The sequence below is a fragment of the Gadus morhua genome, chromosome 19, assembly GCF_902167405.1.
Source record: "Gadus morhua chromosome 19, gadMor3.0, whole genome shotgun sequence".
Lineage (NCBI taxonomy): Eukaryota > Metazoa > Chordata > Actinopteri > Gadiformes > Gadidae > Gadus > Gadus morhua.
This window is the reverse complement of record NC_044066.1, coordinates 13,678,176-13,698,175: the sequence shown is the minus strand read 5'-3', so window position 1 is coordinate 13,698,175 and position 20,000 is coordinate 13,678,176. Positions and strand designations below refer to the sequence as shown.

General features: G+C 51.1%; 1 protein-coding gene across 9 annotated transcripts in view; it reads left to right on the top strand.

Annotated features, from left to right (window-relative positions):
* Nucleotides 1-20,000, top strand: part of lrmp (lymphoid-restricted membrane protein) — a 31,934-nt gene that overhangs the window by 4,526 nt on the left and 7,408 nt on the right. For 7 of the 9 annotated variants that reach the window (XM_030341437.1, XM_030341446.1, XM_030341445.1 and 4 more), the window contains exons 3-31: nucleotides 55-165; nucleotides 785-965; nucleotides 1,280-1,338; nucleotides 1,465-1,540; nucleotides 1,929-2,087; nucleotides 2,349-2,466; nucleotides 3,582-3,632; nucleotides 4,041-4,118; nucleotides 4,309-4,365; nucleotides 4,726-4,785; nucleotides 6,412-6,476; nucleotides 6,660-6,753; nucleotides 7,863-7,979; nucleotides 8,196-8,297; nucleotides 9,161-9,312; nucleotides 10,737-10,866; nucleotides 12,010-12,289; nucleotides 13,064-13,116; nucleotides 13,776-13,875; nucleotides 15,046-15,220; nucleotides 15,665-15,740; nucleotides 16,702-16,742; nucleotides 16,931-17,001; nucleotides 17,899-17,966; nucleotides 18,626-18,707; nucleotides 18,946-18,997; nucleotides 19,095-19,122; nucleotides 19,481-19,621; nucleotides 19,842-19,976. In XM_030341437.1, the coding sequence (XP_030197297.1) occupies nucleotides 55-165; nucleotides 785-965; nucleotides 1,280-1,338; nucleotides 1,465-1,540; nucleotides 1,929-2,087; nucleotides 2,349-2,466; nucleotides 3,582-3,632; nucleotides 4,041-4,118; nucleotides 4,309-4,365; nucleotides 4,726-4,785; nucleotides 6,412-6,476; nucleotides 6,660-6,753; nucleotides 7,863-7,979; nucleotides 8,196-8,297; nucleotides 9,161-9,312; nucleotides 10,737-10,866; nucleotides 12,010-12,289; nucleotides 13,064-13,116; nucleotides 13,776-13,875; nucleotides 15,046-15,220; nucleotides 15,665-15,740; nucleotides 16,702-16,742; nucleotides 16,931-17,001; nucleotides 17,899-17,966; nucleotides 18,626-18,707; nucleotides 18,946-18,997; nucleotides 19,095-19,122; nucleotides 19,481-19,621; nucleotides 19,842-19,976 (2,912 nt within the window). The remainder of the gene's footprint in view (nucleotides 1-54; nucleotides 166-784; nucleotides 966-1,279; nucleotides 1,339-1,464; nucleotides 1,541-1,928; nucleotides 2,088-2,348; nucleotides 2,467-3,581; nucleotides 3,633-4,040; nucleotides 4,119-4,308; nucleotides 4,366-4,725; nucleotides 4,786-6,411; nucleotides 6,477-6,659; nucleotides 6,754-7,862; nucleotides 7,980-8,195; nucleotides 8,298-9,160; nucleotides 9,313-10,736; nucleotides 10,867-12,009; nucleotides 12,290-13,063; nucleotides 13,117-13,775; nucleotides 13,876-15,045; nucleotides 15,221-15,664; nucleotides 15,741-16,701; nucleotides 16,743-16,930; nucleotides 17,002-17,898; nucleotides 17,967-18,625; nucleotides 18,708-18,945; nucleotides 18,998-19,094; nucleotides 19,123-19,480; nucleotides 19,622-19,841; nucleotides 19,977-20,000) is intronic. The other 2 variants (XM_030341440.1, XM_030341438.1) reach the window with 2 other exon arrangements.

Here is a 20,000-nt window from a genome sequence, read left to right as displayed (position 1 = left end):
CTGTGTGTGTTTGTGGGCCAGCATGCATTACACATGCTTTATTGTGTGTTTCAGCCTTTCTGGCACGCTCTGAGACCAGGAAGGAGACCATGGCTGAAGTGAGTCTGATCTGCGAGGAAGATCTGCTGGACACCATCTTTCACGCGTGTGACACACAGCACAGAGGTACTCGCACAAACACACAGTGTAGAGGCACACACACACACACACACACTCACACTCACACTCACAGCACAGAGGTACACACACATACCGAACTAAATACTCTCTAAGATCTCTTCAGTCCTCATTGCGCCGCTGTCAGCTCAGAGTAAGTTAAGATTGATTCAAGCGTCTGACTCACGATGTCTGAAGGTCCAGGTAAGGTCATGGTCTTCCTTCGACCTAGTCTTCTGACCCTGTGGGGTGTCTCGGTCAAGGTATGGTGTATGTGTCCTGACTAGGGATCGACCGATATGTAATTATTAGGACCGATACCGATTTATTTTCATCAGGCTTAGCTGATACGCCGATACTGATTTTCTTGAGCCGATATTTGAAGCCGATATTACCCTGGTAATCCAGAGTTCTCGCGAGAGCACAATTTGAATTTTTTTCAGCGAGTCACTCTGGGAACGAGCCATATACTCGTGTATATTCTGTATCCGTGTATCCGATCATATCGGGTGGCCGATATATCGGTCGATCACTAGTCCTGACCCTGTGTTGTGCCCCCCGGTCCTGGTCTCTTAACCTGTGCCCCCCGGTCCTGGTCCCTGCCCCTGTGTTGTGCCCCCCGGTCCAGGCAGGGTGTACGTGTCGTGCATCGTGGACTACCTGCGTCACACCACCAGCCGGACGTCGGAGGACAGCGGTCTGGAGGAGCTTTGCAACATGCTGGACCCCGAGCGCACCGATGTGTCCATCGACCTGGACACCTACCACGCCATCATGAAGGAGTGGATCAACGACTGCCGCAGCAACGGGTAACCATGGCGACTGGCGCCGGCTTGTTGTTTTCTAATGTCTATGCTTCAGAAGTGTGTGTGTGTGTGTGTGTGTGTGTGTGTGTGTGTGTGTGTGTGTGTGTGTGTGTGTGTGTGTGTGTGTGTGTGTGTGTGTGTGTGTGTGTGTGTGTGTGTGTGATATGTCCATGAAGATGTGCGTGTGTCTGTGATATCTCCATGACGATGTGCGTGTGTGATATCTCCATGACGATGTGCGTGTGCGTGTGTGATATCTGTTCGTGCCGCTGATGTATGTTATTGCCCCTTCCCCCCCCCCCCCCCTTCTGTGTCAGTGAGGACCCGACAGAGGACTTGAACCAGGACCTTATGAAGTGTAAAGACGTCCTGTCTGGTAGGATCTCCCCTCCATCATTAGTACTACACCATGCTGCATCGTTAATACTGCAGTGCTACGCGTTCAGGTGGCATTAATACTGTGTGTGTGTGTGTGTGTGTGTGTGTGTGTGTCTCTCTCCAGCGAAGCGGTCCATGCTGCTGAACATGACCTCCGGCAGCCTGGAGGCTTTCGGTGGAGAGGCGTCGCTAGTGGAGCTGTGAGTGTGTTCAAGTGTTCCGCAGACGTCTGGTGTCACCTCCACACCTCCCGGGGCATCTGCTCCGCGTGTGGTCTGATGAAGGCCTCTGTAGGCCGTAACGTTGTCCCCATTCTTACTGTCGGAACTCGCAGTGTGCGGCACCTTCTTTTTCTTACATTGGAATTACACACCGGTAGCCAGCGACTCGTTTTTTCACCTCTCCTCCACATCTTCAGCCACCGTAAGCGGGGCTGGATGCGTTTGTTTCCAAAGTGTACTTTATTATAGTTACAGATTTAAGACAGACTATCACATATCCTCCATGGAAGGAAGACATCGTTGATGATATTTGATAACTGTGTGTGTGTGTGTGTGTGTGTGTGTGTGTGTGTGCATGTGCGTGCAGGGAGACCTCTGAGCTGGTGTACTGCGTGGCAGACCTCCAGATGAGTAACCAGCGGCTGCAGGAGGAGATGAAGACGCTGAAGCAGACGGCGGAGCTGCTGGAGGAGGGCAACCAGCGGCTGGTGGAGGAGAACGGGGAGCTCAGGGCCCACGCCCGCCAGTACGACACACACACGCACACACCTGTAACACACACACACCTGTAACACAAACACACATACACCTGAGGAGAACGGGGAGCTCAGGGGCCACGTACCGCGCGCGCGCGCATGCACGCACGCACACACACACACACACACACACACACACACACACACACACACACACACACACACACACACACACACACACACACACACACACACACACCTGTAACACCATCATACTAACACCTGACCCACAATCACGTGTGTGTGTGCAGTAGCCAGCAGATGGCCCAGAGGGAGAAGATGCTGAAGGAGGAACTGGAGGAGATGAAGGCGGCGCTGAGTTCCACCGAGGAGGGGCGAGCAAGGGCCCAAGCCCACGGCAAGAACCTGGTGAGGCAGAGAGAGAGAGAGAGAGACATAGCAAGAGAGAGACAGACTTAAAGAGAGGGAGAGAGAGACTTTGACTTTGACTTTTTACTTTATTGTCCCCTGGGGGAAATTATTTTTCACTCCATAGTACAGTTGTGGGCCGCACGCTGAGAGACAATAACAGATGGACAGCATACACAACAAAAACAACATGCAGACAAAATATGTGAATAGTGTGGAACAGGTGGAGTTATCTTGGCATTGTATTTAAGGCTGCTATGGCTGCAGGCACCAGGCTTTTGCCATAGCGTGCCCTCCTGCACAACAGGAACCTGTACCTGCGTCCAGAGGGCATTATGGTGAAGTGGCAGTTGAGTGGGTGTGAGTTGTCCTGTGCTATTGTGGATGCGATGCGTGAAATGGCCTTTAGGTTAAGCTCTGACAAGATTATTATTATTATGAGAGAGACATATACCAACAGAGATGGAGAGAGAGCCATAGCCCAACAGAGAGAGAGAGACATGGGTTAAAGCTGACAGTTCGACATACAATACATACGACATTCTAATTCCCATTCATGTGTGCACTAGGGTGCAATCCACCTGCTCCACTGAAAATAGTAGAAAGCGTGTGTTTGTCTCGTGACCTTCAGCAAATGCAGCCTTTTAGAGTTTGGCTTGCGCCAATCGTCTGAGTCATGGTTGTTTAGAAAAAAAAATCAAGTTTCCTCCCTGCTCGACCAATCAGTGACGAGTTGAGGGGAACCTCTGCAGAGTACGTGTGTCGCACTCACCTCGGAGGGATGTTGTGGTGTGTGCGTGGGTCTGTGAGCGAAGCAGGAGGCGCTCGGACGAGAACGTTGAGGCTTCGGACGCTGAGGCGACATCTGGGCTTCTTTTAAGTTTTTTTTTAGTGACGCGAAGCAGAGCCCGCTAACTAGTAGCAGCCAACTAGCAGCAGCCAACTAGTAGCCGCTATCTCGACCGCCAGCTAACTGACTGCAGCTAGGGAGACGACAAGCCGTTGAAAACAATGTATGAGACGCAAAAGAAAACGATGGTTAAAACATGTAACTAATGTGATATTTGTTGCTGAATTTTCCATGCTGAACGTCTTTCTTGTTGTTCCCCTTTCAGGAACGGGAGAACCACGGTCTCACCACCAGGATCACCTCACTAGAGGAAGAGGTAGCACCAGCACACCGTCACTGTTTCCTGTCAGTCTCCTCACTGGTTTACCTGCTGGGGTCTGTGTGCAAGCTGCTGATGGTGTTGGTCTGTGTGTAACCTGCTGATGGTGTTGGTCTGTGTGTAACCTGGTGATGGTTGTTGGTCTGTGTGTAACCTGGTGATGGTTGTTGCTCTGTGTGAAACCTGGTGATGGTTGTTGGTCTGTGTGTATCCTGGTGATGGTTGTTGGTCTGTGTGTAACCTGGTGATGGTTGTTGGTCTGTGTGTAACCTGGTGATGGTTGTTGGTCTGTGTGTAACCTGGTGATGGTTGTTGGTCTGTGTGTAACCTGGTGATTGTTGTTGGTCTGTGTGTAACCTGCTGATGGCTGTTGGTCCCTGTGTGTCTCTGCTACGCGTCCTCCAGAACTTCAAGGTAACCATGGAGATGGAGGACCTTCAGGGGAGATTGAGGAAGCTGTGTGACATTAACGCTGACCTTCAGGTAGAGGCCTCTCTACCTCCCCCCCCTCTCTCCCCTCGCCCCCCTCTCTCTCTCTCTCTCTCTCTCTCTGTCTCTGATTCTGTCTCTTGCTCTCAATCTATCCCAGCTGTCTTTTTACACTCCGTTTTACCCTCTGACTCTCTGACCTGGTTCAGTATCGGTGTTCTCACGGCCGTGTGTGAACCCTCAGGTCCAGATCCACTCCTCGGATGGCGTCCTGGCCGAGAAGGAGCAGCGCGTCCAGGAGGTCAGTCCCTGTACCTTTCTGATCTCCATGTCTTCCGACTGTCTGGTCCTGTAATGCATGACACATTATAACCCTCTTCACAACGCTGGAAGTCTCTTATGCTGTCCTATGTTTCCAAACACTTCTAGAAGGATCTCTCGTTCACTCTAGATGAGATGTGTGCATTGTGTATACATGTGTATATATGTGTGTTCATGTCTGTGCATTAGATATAAAGGAATGTAGGACAGACTGGTTTACTTGGATGTAAAGACGTCCGCTCTCCTGACCAGCCGGCACACACGCACGCACACACACACAAACGCATGCACGAACACACAGGACCCTTACACCTCACCTCACGTCGTCTTCTCTCCACAGAAGAGCCGACGGATGGAGGAGCTGAAGAAAGAGGTGGAGGAATACTCCTCCCTTACCGAGGTGAGGCTGTGTGTGTGTGTGTGTGTGTGTGTGTGTGTGTGTGTGTGTGTGTGTGTGTGTGTGTGTGTGTGTGTGTGTGTGTGTGTGTGTGTGTGTGTGTGTGTGTGTGTGTGTGTGTGTGTGTGTGTGAGAGAGATGTCATGGGAACGGGAACACACTGGCACCTGTCTCGAGGACAAACAGTCTCTGACCCGTGTGGTCGGCTGTGGTCTGATATGAGGCCTTGTGATGTGATGTAATCTACGGTGTGAACGCATGACTCCAGGTCTTTCATGTGTAAAGGATTAGCTTGCAGCCGGTGTGCAGTGCATGACAAGGTGTACTGGTTATGCAGAGTCAGGGCAGGTCTGATGATACACTAATCCCCTCTAGTATGGGATTGCTTAGTTATGTCACTTATTGGGAGGAAATTATTGAATGGAAAATTGAATGAATGCTCGGTGAAGATGGAAGGCAGCTTGCATTGGAGCTGAATAAATAAAGTTAAAAGATTTGATGGCAGATGTAGTCAAATGGAAGCCATACGTTCCTCGAGGCCTGCTGTATTGACCTCTGTTGTCCTGCTTGCGAGCTGTGCCTACATATACAGAGTGCAAACTTCGAAAACTGACTATATACTGTAAAGTTGGCAGCTCTCGTAAAGTCCAAACACAGTGGTCATTTTAAATGCAAGTAACCTTAAATATTAACGTCAGAGTAACGATACTATGGGCCATATTAGGTATGATATGATCCATTTCTCCTATGAAAAATCTCTCCTATGATCTCTCTCTCCCAGCCTATTGCTATTATAACATTTGCCGTTTCTGAAACTAACATTGTTAGTTGCAGAAACTCTCACTCAGCGGTCAACCGTGACCCAGGTCAGGGTTGCCTCTCCCGCTTATCTTTGGGGTCCTGAATCATGCCTCTAAGGGGCTGATTATGGTTCCACGTAGACGCAACGCAAGGGGGGTTCACGGACCCATTACGTTCTTGCGGACCCTCCTTGCGTCCACCGCAAGGGCTTGACATGCGCCTCCCAAAAATTGTAACCTTGCGTCGAGGCGACGCAGCATCAAGGGCTGTGATTGGTCCACTCCCCTGAACCCGACGCTGAACCAAAACAGCTTCACGACTGCGTCAGAGCGTCTGCATGGCCCTTTTTGCGTTGCATCGACATGGAACCATAACTGCCTTCCTGCGTAGTACGACACACAGCGGCTCGCCCACCGCCAACACACAGCGTCCCACGCTGACGCTGGCTGCAGCAGAGTGATTCACTCTCTGTCGGCGTCGGAGCAGAGTTCATCATAGCTCTGACGTTCTGTCGGCTCTCGCCAGCCCCTGATCTGCATGAGGACAGAGAGAAGTTATCCTTTAAGGGAACTATGGTTACCGATGTAACCATGGTAACAGAATTGACGTTGGAGATTTAACTAATAAACTGGTTCTACTTTGTAGATTTTAATAATGTTCCGGATGTATCTTTGGAGGTTTAACTAAGGTAACAGATTTTACTTTTGAGGGTTAACTAAGGTATAATATTCTACATTGGAGATTTAGCTAAGGTAACGGGTGTACATTTGGATGTACAAATGGTCATGCTGGAGTTGTTTGGTTCATGGTTCCTTCTGTTTGTTTCAGCTGCTGAGAGCCGATAAGACCCAGCTGGAAACCCAAATGCGAATGTGTCATCCAGACATGACCGGGTCAGTAAATCCACACCTGGTCACAGACACTAACCAACTGGTCAACGGTCAACTTGCTGAGTAAAACCTGGCGGATTATGGATTAGTTAAAGACAAAGTGTTTTATCCAATGTAAAGTTTGCATTCATTCTGTACTGAATATGAGCTGGTGTAACTTCCTTCCTACCTGTTGTTCCTGTGCAGGCGGTCTGTGTCTCTGTCCGTGGCCTACAGGTTGAACCAGAGCACCTCTGGGTCGCTGCAGACGGAGCTGGCCCTGGCCCAGTCGCCACAAGAGGTCAGTACTGCTCTCCGTATCGCCCCTTCAGCGTTCACTGCTGCCATCCTACTCCCTGTCCCTCCCGCCATCGTCTCTTACCTCTCCATCTCTCACCTCTCCATCTCAGCCCCTCATCTCTCACCCCTCCACCTCTCACCCCTCCACCTCTCACCCCTCCATCTCTCACCTCTCCACGTCTCACCCCTTGCCTCTCACCCCGCCATCTCTCAACCCTCCATCTCTCACCTCTCCACGTCTCACCCCTCCATCTTTTACCCCTCCATCTCTCACCCCTCATCTCTCACCCCTCCATCTCAGCCCCTCATCTCTCACCCCTCCATCTCTCACCCCTCCACGTCTCACCCCTCCATCTCTCAACCCTCCATCTCTCACCCCTCCATCTCTCACCCCTCCACCTCTCACCCCTCATCTCTCACCCCTCCATCTCTCACCCCTCCACTTCTCACCCCTCATCTCTCACCCCTCCATCTCTCAGCCCCTCATCTCCCAACCCTCCATCTCTCACCCCTCCATCTCTCACCCCTCCACGTCTCACCCCTCCATCTCTCAACCCTCCATCTCTCACCCCTCCATCTCTCACCCCTCCATCTCTCACCCCTCCACTTCTCACCCCGCCATCTCTCACCCCTCCATCTCCCACCTCTCCACTTCTCACCCCTCATCTCTCACCCCTCAATCTCTCACCCCTCCACTTCTCACCCCGCCATCTCTCACCCCTCCATCTCCCACCTCTCCACTTCTCACCCCGCCATCTCTCACCCCTCCATCTCTCACCCCTCCATCTCCATCCTCTCCATCTCACCCCTCGTCTCTCACTCCTCCACATCTCCCCTCTCCATGTCTCACCTCATACCTCTCTGTCTGCCCTTTTGTTCTTCTCCTGGTTCTGCTCTCTCTTCATCTCTCCATCTCTCTGTCCATCATGGCTTTAGCGACCATGGAGGCCAGACAACATGGAAACTTCATTATTTTGTTTGTAACATAGTTTTCAATAGTGATGCCTCAGATTTCCCTTATTTGTTCAGTAAATGAAGAGGATGTCATGGCCGTGCCTTTCACAGTAAAAGCGTGGTGTTTGTAGTTTTTTGTGACGTTGTGTGTTTCAGGGCGAGGCCGGGGCCACCATGCTGGACGAAACCCTGGACAAGGAGGTGCTGCTGCTCCTCCAGGGCCCCAACCCGGAACACATGGCCCTCGAGTTCAGGGCCCTCCTGAGCAAACTGGTACCAGCCGTTAGACTAGGCCAGATATTGTAAATGGACTGCATTTATACAGTGCTTTTTTAACCAGTGGCAACTCAATGCGCTTTACAATATTGCCTGACATTCACCCATTCATGCACACATTCGTGTGTGTGGGGGTGGGGGTGGGGGTGGGGGTGTGGGTGTGTGTGCATTGTACCTTATATCCCCTTCCCTTTTTGTTAATGTGCCAAACAGAAAGCGGAGTTCCGAGCCGAGGCGGGCTCGGTCCTGTCTGCAGTCAGGGGAGTCGTGGACCCCCAGCCGACACCAGGGGGCAGCACTGAGCCAGGGCTTCAGGTCAGAGACGCACGCAAAGACACGCGCACGCACACACACAAACACTCCTAACGAGGAATGAGTTGTTTCCTTTCACTGAATCACATCTTTTGTATTCATCATTGATCGGTTCAGTATATTTCTCCATCGTTTTCTCTGGCTCTCTTCCTTTCTGGCTCTATTCCCCGTTCATCTCTCCCTCTCTCTTATGTAACAGAGCAACAGGCCCATCCTGGATTTATTTTTGCCATCTAACAGTGAGAACACGACACGACTCTCCCTCATCTTTTTCAGCCACCTTCTCTCCCACTCTTTCGCTCCGGATTTTGTTTTCCTGCTGTTCATTATTCTCCTGTGTTCTTGCTCGCTGTCTCGCTGTCTCTGGCGTTTGTTCTCTCTCTCTCTCTCTCTCTCTCTCTCTCTCTCTCTCTCTCTCTCTCTCTCTCTCTCTCTCTCTCTCTCTCTCTCTCTCTCTCTCTCTCTCTCTCTCTCTCTCTCTCTCTCTCTCTCTCTCTCTCTCTCTCTCTCTCTCTCTCTCTCTCTCTCTCTCTCTCTCTCTCTCTCTCTCTCTCTGGTGTTCGTTCTCTCTCTCTGTGAGCTGCATTCATTAGCCACGTAGCGCTGTAGCAGTAAACATTCCTCGCCAGCAACAGGGATAATTAGTGTGGAGTTGGAGCCTCACCTCCTCTGCGCTCCGTCAGTTTTGCCCGCATGTCCTAGCCAATCGGATTCGAGGTCCATGACATCACACCCAGGACGCCACACTTAGGAACCAGCAGAAGGGAAGAACGCCAGCAAACCGACGCTCACCTCCGTGCGGCCTTTGGAAGCCTGGGGCCGGAGTTGATTCTGAGTCTGACCCGCGGCCTCCATCTTCCCCCCAGGCGGTGCAGGGAGAGCTGGAGGCTCGCAGGGCCGACTGGGTCCTGGGTCTGGACCAGCTGGCCCAGTACGCGGACTCACTGGAGAAGGAGCTGATCAAGATGGCCAGCAACATGCGGAGGTCCCGCACGGAGATCCTGCACCTGTCGGTCAGGTGAGCTGCTCTGTGGGGTTGTGGTTCTGTGTGGGTTGAGTTCTGCTCGTCTTTCTGTCGTCTTTGTTTTTTCCGTTGAAGCCCATTCTGGCTCCCAGCCTGAAAGTCGTATTGTTGTTATTATTATGCTCCTCTTAATGAGGCCCTGAGCTGTCTGCAGGGGGATGCAGTCATTAGGGGGTTCAACTCCCATCCTAAATGTTCTGTGTTTGAGCCCCGCTGTAAATCGTGTTGGATTAGTCGTTTGTTTTGGCACCTCCGGGTCTCAGTTGGCTGGACTCACTCCAGGAAGGGTCGACCCGGCTGTCAGTCGAAACTGACCTTTTGACTCCGCCACAAGGCCCACCTCAGTGAGGTGGGTGTGTGTGTGTGTGTGTGTGTGTGTGTGTGTGTGTGTGTGTGTGTGTGTGTGTGTGTGTGTGTGTGTGTGTGTGTGTGTGTGTGTGTGTGTGTGTGTGTGTGTGTCCGTCCAGATATTTAAGTGGAGTAGGGGTGGTTTTACCGAGGCAGACCATACAGGGACTCAACGCTGGTCTGGTCCTCAGGACTAGAGTGTCTGTGGAACAGCGAGGAGAGCTCCATGGTTGACCGTCTCGTTGCCTGTAGCTCCACCCTGGATCACTTCAGAAGGATTTAACACTTGAGGGGACTTCGTCGGGAGACACTTGACTATTTTTCGGAGACCAGTCTGCTGGTGGCGTAGCACAGACTGACCTGGGATTAGAGAGACCAGACCTGGATAAGAGTGATTAGGCCTGGATGAGAGAGACCAGACCTCCTGGATTTCCGAAGAATGTCCTGGGTTGGAGAGACCAGACCTGGATGAGAGGGACCAGACCTGGACTAGAGAGACCTGGACGAGAGAGACCAGACCTGGACGAGAGAGACCCGACCTGGATGAGAGAGACCCGACCTGGATGAGAGAGACCCGACCTGGATGAGAGAGACCCGACCTGGATGAGAGAGACCAGACCTGGATGAGAGAGACCAGACCTGGATGAGTGAGACCAGACCTGGATGAGTGAGACCAGACCTGGATGAGTGAGACCAGACCTGGATTAGAGAGACCAGACCTGGATGAGAGAGACCAGAACTGAATTAGAGAGACCAGACCTGGACTAGAGAGACCAGACCTGCATTAGGGAGGGACAGTATCTGAGTGGGACCCGGTTGAAGGGTCTGGTCTGGGGGGTGAGGGCCAGGGGGTCTGGGGGAGAACTGGCGGTCATCACCCTGGGCAACGGAATGGGACACTGCATTGGCCTGCAGATTAGGTATTGTAGATTGCAGATTGTGTGTGTGTGTGTGGACAGACGGACGGACGGATGGACGGACCCAATCCAGAAGAGACGGCCCCTTTGGGGCTGGGTCAGACGCGGCGGTTGTCTCCTCCCTGATGAAGTGTTGCTCCTCTGTGTTTCCAGGGTCCAGGAGCAAGAGAACCAGAAGAGACAGCTGGGGGAGGAGCTGGAGACCCTCAGGACCCCCCAGGACAGCAGAGAGGCCCCCTGCCAGGTTGAGACCCCCCAGGACAGCAGAGAGCCCCCCTGCCAGGTAGAGACCCCCCCCCAGGACAGCAGCGAGGCCCTGGCTGTTGGGGAAGGAGAGAGGGGAGAGGGGGGGGAGAGGGTGAGTGGCTGAGGGCCTTGTGTGAGGAGAAGGGGAGAGGGGGTAAAGGGGAGAGAGGCTGCGGGTGAGGAGAAGGGGGAGCAGGAGAAACACTGCGATTACAAGGGAGATCACGAGGGGGAGATGGTCTGTTTGTGTATGAGAGACTCTGACCATCTGTGTATGCGTAGAGAGCGAGGGCGACGGAAACACACGTCAACACTCAGTTTTATATTCTCTGCAGAGCGTAAGAGGGAGAGAGAGACACACGGGGAGAGAGGAAGAGGGAGATGGCACAGGGGGAAGAGGGAGACGGGAAACCAACCTATCGTTTTTTCACGAAATAAATGAATAAACAAAGCAGAGAAAACGTTGAAACATTCGACGCAGGGTAAGAGGAATGAGCAGAGCGGGGGAGGGAGAGAGAGAAACAGAGAGAGGAAATGAGATGCTTCTTACGTGTGTTGGAGTCTGAAGTGGGCATTTGCACAGCCCGTGGTGCTTGGCCCTGCACCTACGCATGTTTGGTTGCTATACAACAAGTGAGTCACAGAGGTGCGTGCGTGTGTGCTGGTTAATGAATTTTATTCACCATCTATAAACGAAGAGAACAGCTGTCCAATGCTCTGGCTGCTCTCGTCCTTGAGCAAGGCATCTGACCGTTGGCTTGAACAAGAGGCCACATAAAGCTGCATCGCAGCAGGCATGGGGGATGGTACCGCACTGTGATTGGTCTTAGTGGTCAGAGAAGGGCTTTTTATTCATTTTCTTGCTACTGGGTAAGCATCCCATCCAACATCCCTGGGTTCAAACCCCAGTTGTACCGTCTGCTAAACATAAATATTTGAAGAACAAACAAATGTTCCTTTGCGGTCGAACCTCTGACATAGTGCAGCACTGCAGCTGAATTTGACCCCACTGCAGTTTGACCTTACGACCTTTTAACCTTCTGTATATCGTTTTTCCCGGTTGTTTCTTCCCTGGATCTCTTCCTTTTCTCTTCCTGTTCTCCTCCTCCTCCTCCTCCTCCTCCTCCTCCTCCTCCTCCTCCTCCTCCTCCTCCTCCTCTTCTTCCTGGACGGGGAGCAGGCCAGGACGGAGCTGGAATGGGACGCAGAGTTTGACCCCCGGGACCTCCTGAAGAAGGAGCTGGATGAGAAGCAGGAAGTGGTTGCCGTGGAAACCCTCACCGCCGCGACCAGCCAGCCCATAGAGGAGGTGGAAGAGGAAGTGGAGGAGGAGGAGGAAGAAGCTGGGGAAGAGAGGTGGACGGTGGTCGAGGACCTGGGAGGAGGTGACGAGCCCAGAGACGCCTCCACCCCTCTGCCGGCCCCCTCAGAGGAGCCTTCACCCGGGCTGGAGACCCTAGGTGAGTCCCCCCCCACCCCCATGTTGATGGATCCCTGTGGGGGGCCGGTTAGGCTAGTGTTGAGGGGGTTCCACTCCCCCCCCCCCCCCCCCCCCCCACACACTCCGTAAACCAAGCAGTGAACAAGTTTAATTTACGTTTGGCAGAGAGTCTTTCCACCAGAGAATAAAATACTGTACTGCTTACTTGGAGCTAAAGTTGACCCAGTCAGCAGAGGCACAGCTTTATGGTGGACCGCCTGTGTGGTGGTCTTCACCCAGGGATGGGAGAGCAGGGTTTGTCACGGGCAACCCGGTGAACTGGGGGGGGGGGGGGGGGTCAAAGTGTGCAGAGCCCGGCCTTCTAGGGAGTGTGTGTGTGTGTGTGTGTGTGTGTGTGTGTGTGTGTTCTCAAGCCTCCCCTCTCCGAGATCCATCTATGGCCGGTTGAGGGGACCGCTCAGACAGCCACTAGAACCCCCATAATCCCTCCTTGTCCCTCTGTCTGCATGACCGGCCCACTGACACGCAGACAGACGGGCAGACGGAGGGTGACAGTGGAGCAGGAGGGGTCTTCAACGGCGCGCTGTGCCATTTGCGTTCCATTTATTTTTCCCCTTCTTTTGTTTTGGTTCCTTGGGTTTTCCGTGCTCATATAGGGTCAAAGAGGTCGCTGTACGTCCAACTCAAACCGGTTCCCGTCGGGTCCTGGGTGCTTAATGAACTGATACTTGGGTCTTGGTCTGATCTTTGTTTTTCTATAATAATCTTTTGTGTTTGTATCTGTGTGATAAAGTGTCCTCGGTCGTCGTGGATCCAGAGTCGTCCTTCACTTCTCAACCTCTCCAGGTACCTTGTGTTTCGATCTAAATGATTCTTGGTTTGAAAACCAGTGAGATTCTGCGGCTCACTGACTGAGCATGATCGGTAAATGGACTATATTTATACAGCGCTTTCTAACCAGTGGCGACCTTTACAATATGGCCTAACATTCACCTATTCACACACCGACGGCGGAGTAAATCATGCAAGGTTACAGCCAGCTGATAGGGAGCATATAGGGTGAGTGGTCCTGCTCAGGCACACCTCCACATTCAGCTAAGAGGAGCCAGGGTATCAAGGAAGGGGAATCCCCTTCCTGTCAGGACAGGAAGGGGAATCCAGCGAGTGTCTCTTGAGTTTTCCACGCACGCCTCGCTGTTCCACAACAACAGGACGCTCTTTGAACGGCCAAACACACACCCCCTCGATATTCCTATATGGCCGAGGCCGCGGCGCTGCTTCCTGCTCCGGTTCTGAGTAGCGCTCGGTTGACACACACGCCTAGTGTACGTGAAACAGCTCGCGTTATGAGTGTTGCTCTGTGGTTAGGCGCCTGTGTTGCTGCTCGCTACTGTAAATTCTACCCCCTGGCTTCCTCTGTGTGTGTGTGTGTGTGTGTGTGTGTGTGTGTGTGTGTGTGTGTGTGTGTGTGTGTGTGTGTGTGTGTGTGTGTGTGTGTGTGTCAGGAGGCGGGGCTGTGTGACACCCACACAGAGGGCGCCGGTGAGCAAGCAGGACAGGAATCTAGTAGCTCTCATTCTGAAGCCCTCCACTCTCACAACAACAGTAAGAGCGCTCTCTTTATTCCTCTCTACGTAACCACATCGTTCTCCATACATCTGTTTCCGTCTGCCTCTCTACATCTGTCTCTTTAGTTTCTCTTTCTCCATATGTATATTTCGTTCTCCCTCTCTCCATCTTTAGTTTCTCTCATTATATATGTATGGTTCAATCGCACTCTTTAATTTCTCTCTCTCTCAATATGTATGTTTCAATCTCTCTCTCTTTAGTTTCTCTCTCTCCATCTGTGTCTTTAGTTTATCTCTCTCCATATTTAGGTTTCACTCTCCATCTCTCTTTAGTTTCTCCCTCTCATAATGTATGTTTCACTATCAATCTCTCTCCTTAGTTTCTCTCTCTCTCCATATGTTTCTTTCAGTCTCCCTCTCTCCATCTTTAGTTTCTCTCTCAATATGTATGTTTCAATCTCTCTCTCTCTTTAGTTTCTCTCTCTCCATCTGTGTCTTTTTAGTTTCTCTCTCCATATTTATGTTTCACTCTCCATCTCTCTCTCTCTTTAGTTTCTCTCTCTCATAATGTATGTTTCCATCTCTCTTAGTTTCTCTCTCTCCATATGTCTGTCTCCAATCTCCGGATCTCCATCTCTCCACCTCTCTCGTTCTCAGTTGAACATTCACACTCACACTCTTCAATTCTTCCTTCTACATGTCTCTCCCGCTCTCAATCTCAGTGTGTCGATCTCTTGAATTATTCGTTGTTCTCTGTCTCCGTGTGTATCTCTGTCACCCCTCAGTCTTCATCATCACGGCATTCTGGATCACAAAACGAATCCTCCTCCCAACCACTCTGTTGACTCATCCCGTTGACTTTGACCTGTCTATCTTTATCTGTGTCAACATCCCTCTATGTGTATCTTTCTTTCCGTGTCCACCTCTCTCTCTTCTGCCTGTCTGGGGGACGAACACACCTGGACTCTTAAAGGGACGGACACACCCTAAATTAAACAAGGTCAAACCTCTCTAAGGCCAGGGCTTATCATGAAGTCATTTAAACAACACTTTTTCTCCGATATGATTCAGAAACATGTCATCAAGGAGCAGGTGGAGGGCCTGTTGCTCTTGGAAGCCTTTAGCCAGACTCCCTTTTCAAATGACATGGATTCTGTCCGGATTTCAAATGCCAGTTCTCCTTGCTCTCCCCTTGGTGTTTCAAAAGGCCCAGAATGTACCATTCCTCTCGCTGGCTCAAACCATGATCATCAGCGCGACCTGCCTGAAATGGATCAGACCGTAGCACCTGGGAACACCCCTCCTGGGATAGGAGAGATGGTACCTCCCATATACACTCAATCTTCATCACCGGGGCAAGAAACCATTGTTGAAAATGGCGGGTAAGGAATATATTTCAATTGAAAATCAGTTATGTGACCAGAATCAATCGGTCCTATCCTAGCCCAGCTCTCTCCCCATAACAAGCATGCTGTCATCGTCGGCGATCTTCTTCTCAGCATATTATTTCTGTTGGCACTCTGGCCTGAGGCTTGGGGCTTATTTGCCAGTCAAATTGGCTTTTATCTCTCTGGGTGCTTGTGATTGGGTGTGCTTGTATTACATGGTTTGCATACCCACCATGCATCCGGGGACAGACCTACGCCCTCTCTTTCTTCTCTCTCTCCCTCTTTCACCACCTGCTCAGCAGATAGACACGGAGAGGGGGAAGAGGGAGCCGGAGGGGTCAGAGGCAGAGATAAGCTTTCAGAGAAGGGTCTAAAAAAAAGGGAGGAAAAGTCGTGGCTTGAGTTAAACCTTCACCTTTGACCTCTCACCCCTGCCAGCCCCCAGCCCAGTGGGGATCCCTGCAGAGGAGGAGGAGAAGGGGACGAAGCATCAAGCGACATGAGTCTTGCCAAGGTCTGTATCCACAGGAAGTAGCGATCTGCTTTGGGGAACCGACTTCCCCTTTCTCACTTCAGCTGCCTCTTCCTCTTCCTCTTTTACCAACTCACCCGACCCCCATCCCTTCATCACACACACACCTCCCCCCACACACACACACACACACAAACACTTGCACCATCACAAACCCCCACACAAACACCATCACACAAACACACACACACACAGCAATCAAACTCATACTGACACACACCATCACAATCACACACACCCACACACACACACAGTCACACTCAAACAACATCACACACACGCACCATCAAACACAAACACACACACTTTCTCAGGGAGGAGAGGGGGCTATGTGATGATGCCACACTGGTTTAGTTGGACCGGATCAACTGGTGGGACTGGTTGCCATGCCAACACAAAGCTCCCTTCCAACCTGCTTCTGACCCCGAGAGGAGAGAGCTCCAATATTTGACCAACAAAAACAGAAGAACAAGTGTTGGCGTTGTGCCTGAGAGGCTTCTGCTTTCAGAACAGTGCGTCTCGTTTTATCACTGCTGACTGCTAGGACGCATTCAGGGACGATTTAAATAGAAAGAAACGCACGTTTCAAATCTAACGGACCAGGTCAGCCACCGTTCTCAGGATCCAAACGCAGCTCCCATTTTGTCAAACATAAATGCGAACTTCTTCTGTCTGTTGGTTGAGTGTGTTCAGGGGAGGAGGGGAGGAGACACTGCCTTGTTATGTCACGCTGAGGGGTGTCAAAATCGTCCTTTTTCTACCCCTCTTACGCAATGTGTGTGTGGGTGTGGGTGTGTGTGTGTGTTCCCCCCGATACGGGTCATAAGACCACCTGCCAGTTCCCACCGTCCTTCTTACTTACTGCTCTCTCTGTGTCCGTCTCGTTCTCACTCTCTCTCGTTCTCTCCCAATCTCTGGTTCTTTGTCTGTGTCTCTCTCCCAGAGCCCTACGCGGGTAGGAGAGCGAGGCGAACTTGAGGACAGGTGAGTTGTGTATTGTGTGCTGGATAGTGTGTGGGTGCTTGGTAGTGTCGGCCTATTGTATGTGTGCTGGGTAGTGTGTCTATTGTGCATTGTCTGTATGTGCTGTGTCATGTTATCAATGCTGAAAAGCTACACTTCATTACCCGTGTGTGTGTGTGTATGTGTGTGTCCGCCCGTGCCCGCTACAGCTCCAGCCCCCTTCCTGTGGTGATGGAGGAAGAGGAGGGTGCGTCGCAAACCGTTTCGGTCCCGATGGCAGGTAACCTCTCCTGCCCAGAAGGGACGACCGTTAAGACATGATCATACAGACCTGGCCCCACACAGCCAGCTGACGTAGTGCGGAGAGCTGGTGTCTCCTACTCCTATTATACTCCTGCTACTTTACCTGCAGATAACTCTGAGACTTAATCATGAAGACTGAACAGGTTCTATATAAACAGGGTGTAGTTTAAGTTAAAGAGGAGACCCCCTTGAATCGCTTGGTTGGGTATCAATAATGTATATTATAGATCTATATCTATATCTTTCTCCCTAATATATTTGAGAAGGGACAGATTTGCCAGGAAAATCTCATTAGTGACTTCCAAGAATGTCCACGCACGCCACTCCCACTGTCTGTTTATAGTAAACGTTAATGATTATAACTTTCATTAGTCTGATTGTTATTGGCCCAGCCCCCTCAGTAACATTCCATTGCTCTTATGGTGTGTTCCTCAATCCTCGGACGCCAGACTTTAATGTTAATTTTAAATGCTCTTACACACTTACATTGCTGCTTTATTCCGGTCACCCATTTATACATTGCATGGACTTTCTGTGCGTGCAATACAATGTAAAGTTGGTTTGTTTGTTTTCGGGCTGGTTTGATAAAGAGGCTAATATAGATAACGATAAACAATTAGCCAATTTTATGACACAATCACAAAGATGAACAGGAACTCTATAAATGCTCCGAGACCGGAAATTACATCAAAAGTGTAATCGCAATGCTGGCGTCCGAGGATTCAGGAACACACCATTAATGCCCGAGGGCCAGCAGGTTGCAGTTCCCCAACCGGCCACTGATGCCAGTTACGAGAACGTCTGATTCTCACACCTGATCACATTTTAAGGTCTGGATTCAAGTCCTGCATTATATATCTACATCATCTTTCAGGGTCGGACTCTTCTCCCAATGCTGTCCCCGGTAGGGAGGACCGCCTCTCTGAGTCCAGCCATTCAACGGTAAGCTGCCTTCTTACTACTTAAGATGGATTTGATTGATCCATGGGCCACCCCTGCATACACACTCACAAATAATACTTATTTTTTTGGAAATATTGCTGTGGTCCAGTACAATGTTTGTGAAGTACAAATAACTGAGAATTTATTTTACGTTTTAATTTCTAGTTTAAATGCCCAAATAGCAGAATGAGCTGCAGTCACTTTAATGGGTGACGCCATCGATTTAACAGGTGATAATGAAACATGCTGGTTTACTGCACCACGGTAGTGTCCCAGAGGTATGTCAATTGTTCACCACTAGACCGAGACAGATAAAATGCTGCCCTACCAGTCCCATGTGGGCGGGAGGTTGGGATAGAGAAAAGGGAAGAGATTGACTGTAACCTCAAGCAGTCGGATTTCACCAGCACCCAGTGCCTTACCAGCACCTAGCTGCCACCAGCACCCAGTGCCTTACCAGCACCCACCCAGCATGTCTTCTACACCTGCAGTGGGAGCCCGGCCGACAACTAGCAATGTTAGCCCTTAGCTTAGCATAAGTGGATGTTAGCATTGCCGACAGAGCCGCCATGGAGGCACGAGGAGGTGCTGAGGTGCAGGAACGCCTGGAGGGTCAACGGGAGTACGAGGCTGAGGTGTTCTCTGCTTGCCCCCCACAGGCCCAGCTTCAGCGCTCGGGCAAGACCACTGAGGACCTGAGTGAGGCCAGTGAGAAGGACGGTACGCGGGCTGTTGCATTGGGTAGCGGAACCACGTTCAAAGATACAACCGTATAACTACCGGACTGTGTAGCAGAGCAGCTCTGCTGTATTGTTAACGTGTTTGTTACAAACCTGCTTGTGTCTTTTGTCTTGCAACAGTTGGCTATAGGGTTTTGTTTTGACAAATTGCCAGCCAGAAATCATTTGTTGTCCTGTTCCTCCTGTCTGTTGTCCCCTGAGCTCCTTGGGTTTCCTTACAGAGCCTTCTTGTCTTCCAGAGACGTCTGTGATCTCCGACGGAAGTGAGGTGGTTAAGGAGGAGCGACAGAGGTAAGGGAACAAGGAACGCTGACGGGAAAATGTTCTGTTTGTGTCAGTGTTAATGAAATCTCACTGGAAAACCTTTTATTGTGTCGTCCCCTCACAGCCATTCTCAGACGGACAAGGAAATCGAGGTAAGGCTGACATGAAGCGACCCTTTAAGCACTGCATTGTTTATAAGATGATGATGATTGCATAGTTTAGTCGGCGTAAGGGAAGTTTTCTTCTAATGGATTTGTCAGCATATGTAAGCAAAACAATCAGCCAATTTGATTGACTTACCTGACATTGTTTAATCGTTACAATGAATATTTTGTTCTATGCAGTCGTTCTTATGGATTTAAGCATTTTATAATTTTTAAATAATTGTACATTTTAACGTTGTGCTACCCTAGCGTGTTGTTAGCCTATCGTGGCGTTGGCATGTCCATCCAGCGTGCGTCACATGATGTTACCGGCTGACCGCTGTCTCCCCTCGGTCGGACTCCGCAGGTGGAGTTCCAGCGGCTGTCGCTGGGCTTCAAGTGCGACCTGTTCACGTTGGAGAAACGCCTGAGGCTAGAGGAGAGATCCCGGGACCTGGCGGAGGAGAACGTCCGCAAGGAGATCTCCAGCTGCCAGGGTCTACTGCAGGTGTGTGTGTGTGTGTGTGTGGGTGTGGATTTCAATTGTATTTCATTAGTTAGTTTGACGACTGATAGAGGTTAATTATCAATCTTTACGGACTGGAGTAATGAAGCTTTGGGGGTCCCTTGGCCAGAAGTGCCTGCCCGGGGGGGGGGGTACCAAGGACCCCCCTCTTTCAGCACCCGGTGGGCCTGCTTTCCCATAATGCCCCTGCCCCCCTCCCCAGGCTCTGATCCCGCTGTGCGACGACGACAGCCAGTCCATTGAGATCGTCCACCGGCTGCAGAAGAACCTGGAGATCCTGATCCAGTCTATGACCCGCGTCTCCAGCCGCTCAGAGATGCTGGGGGCCATCCACCAGGTCAGTCCCTTACCGGTCCCTGAG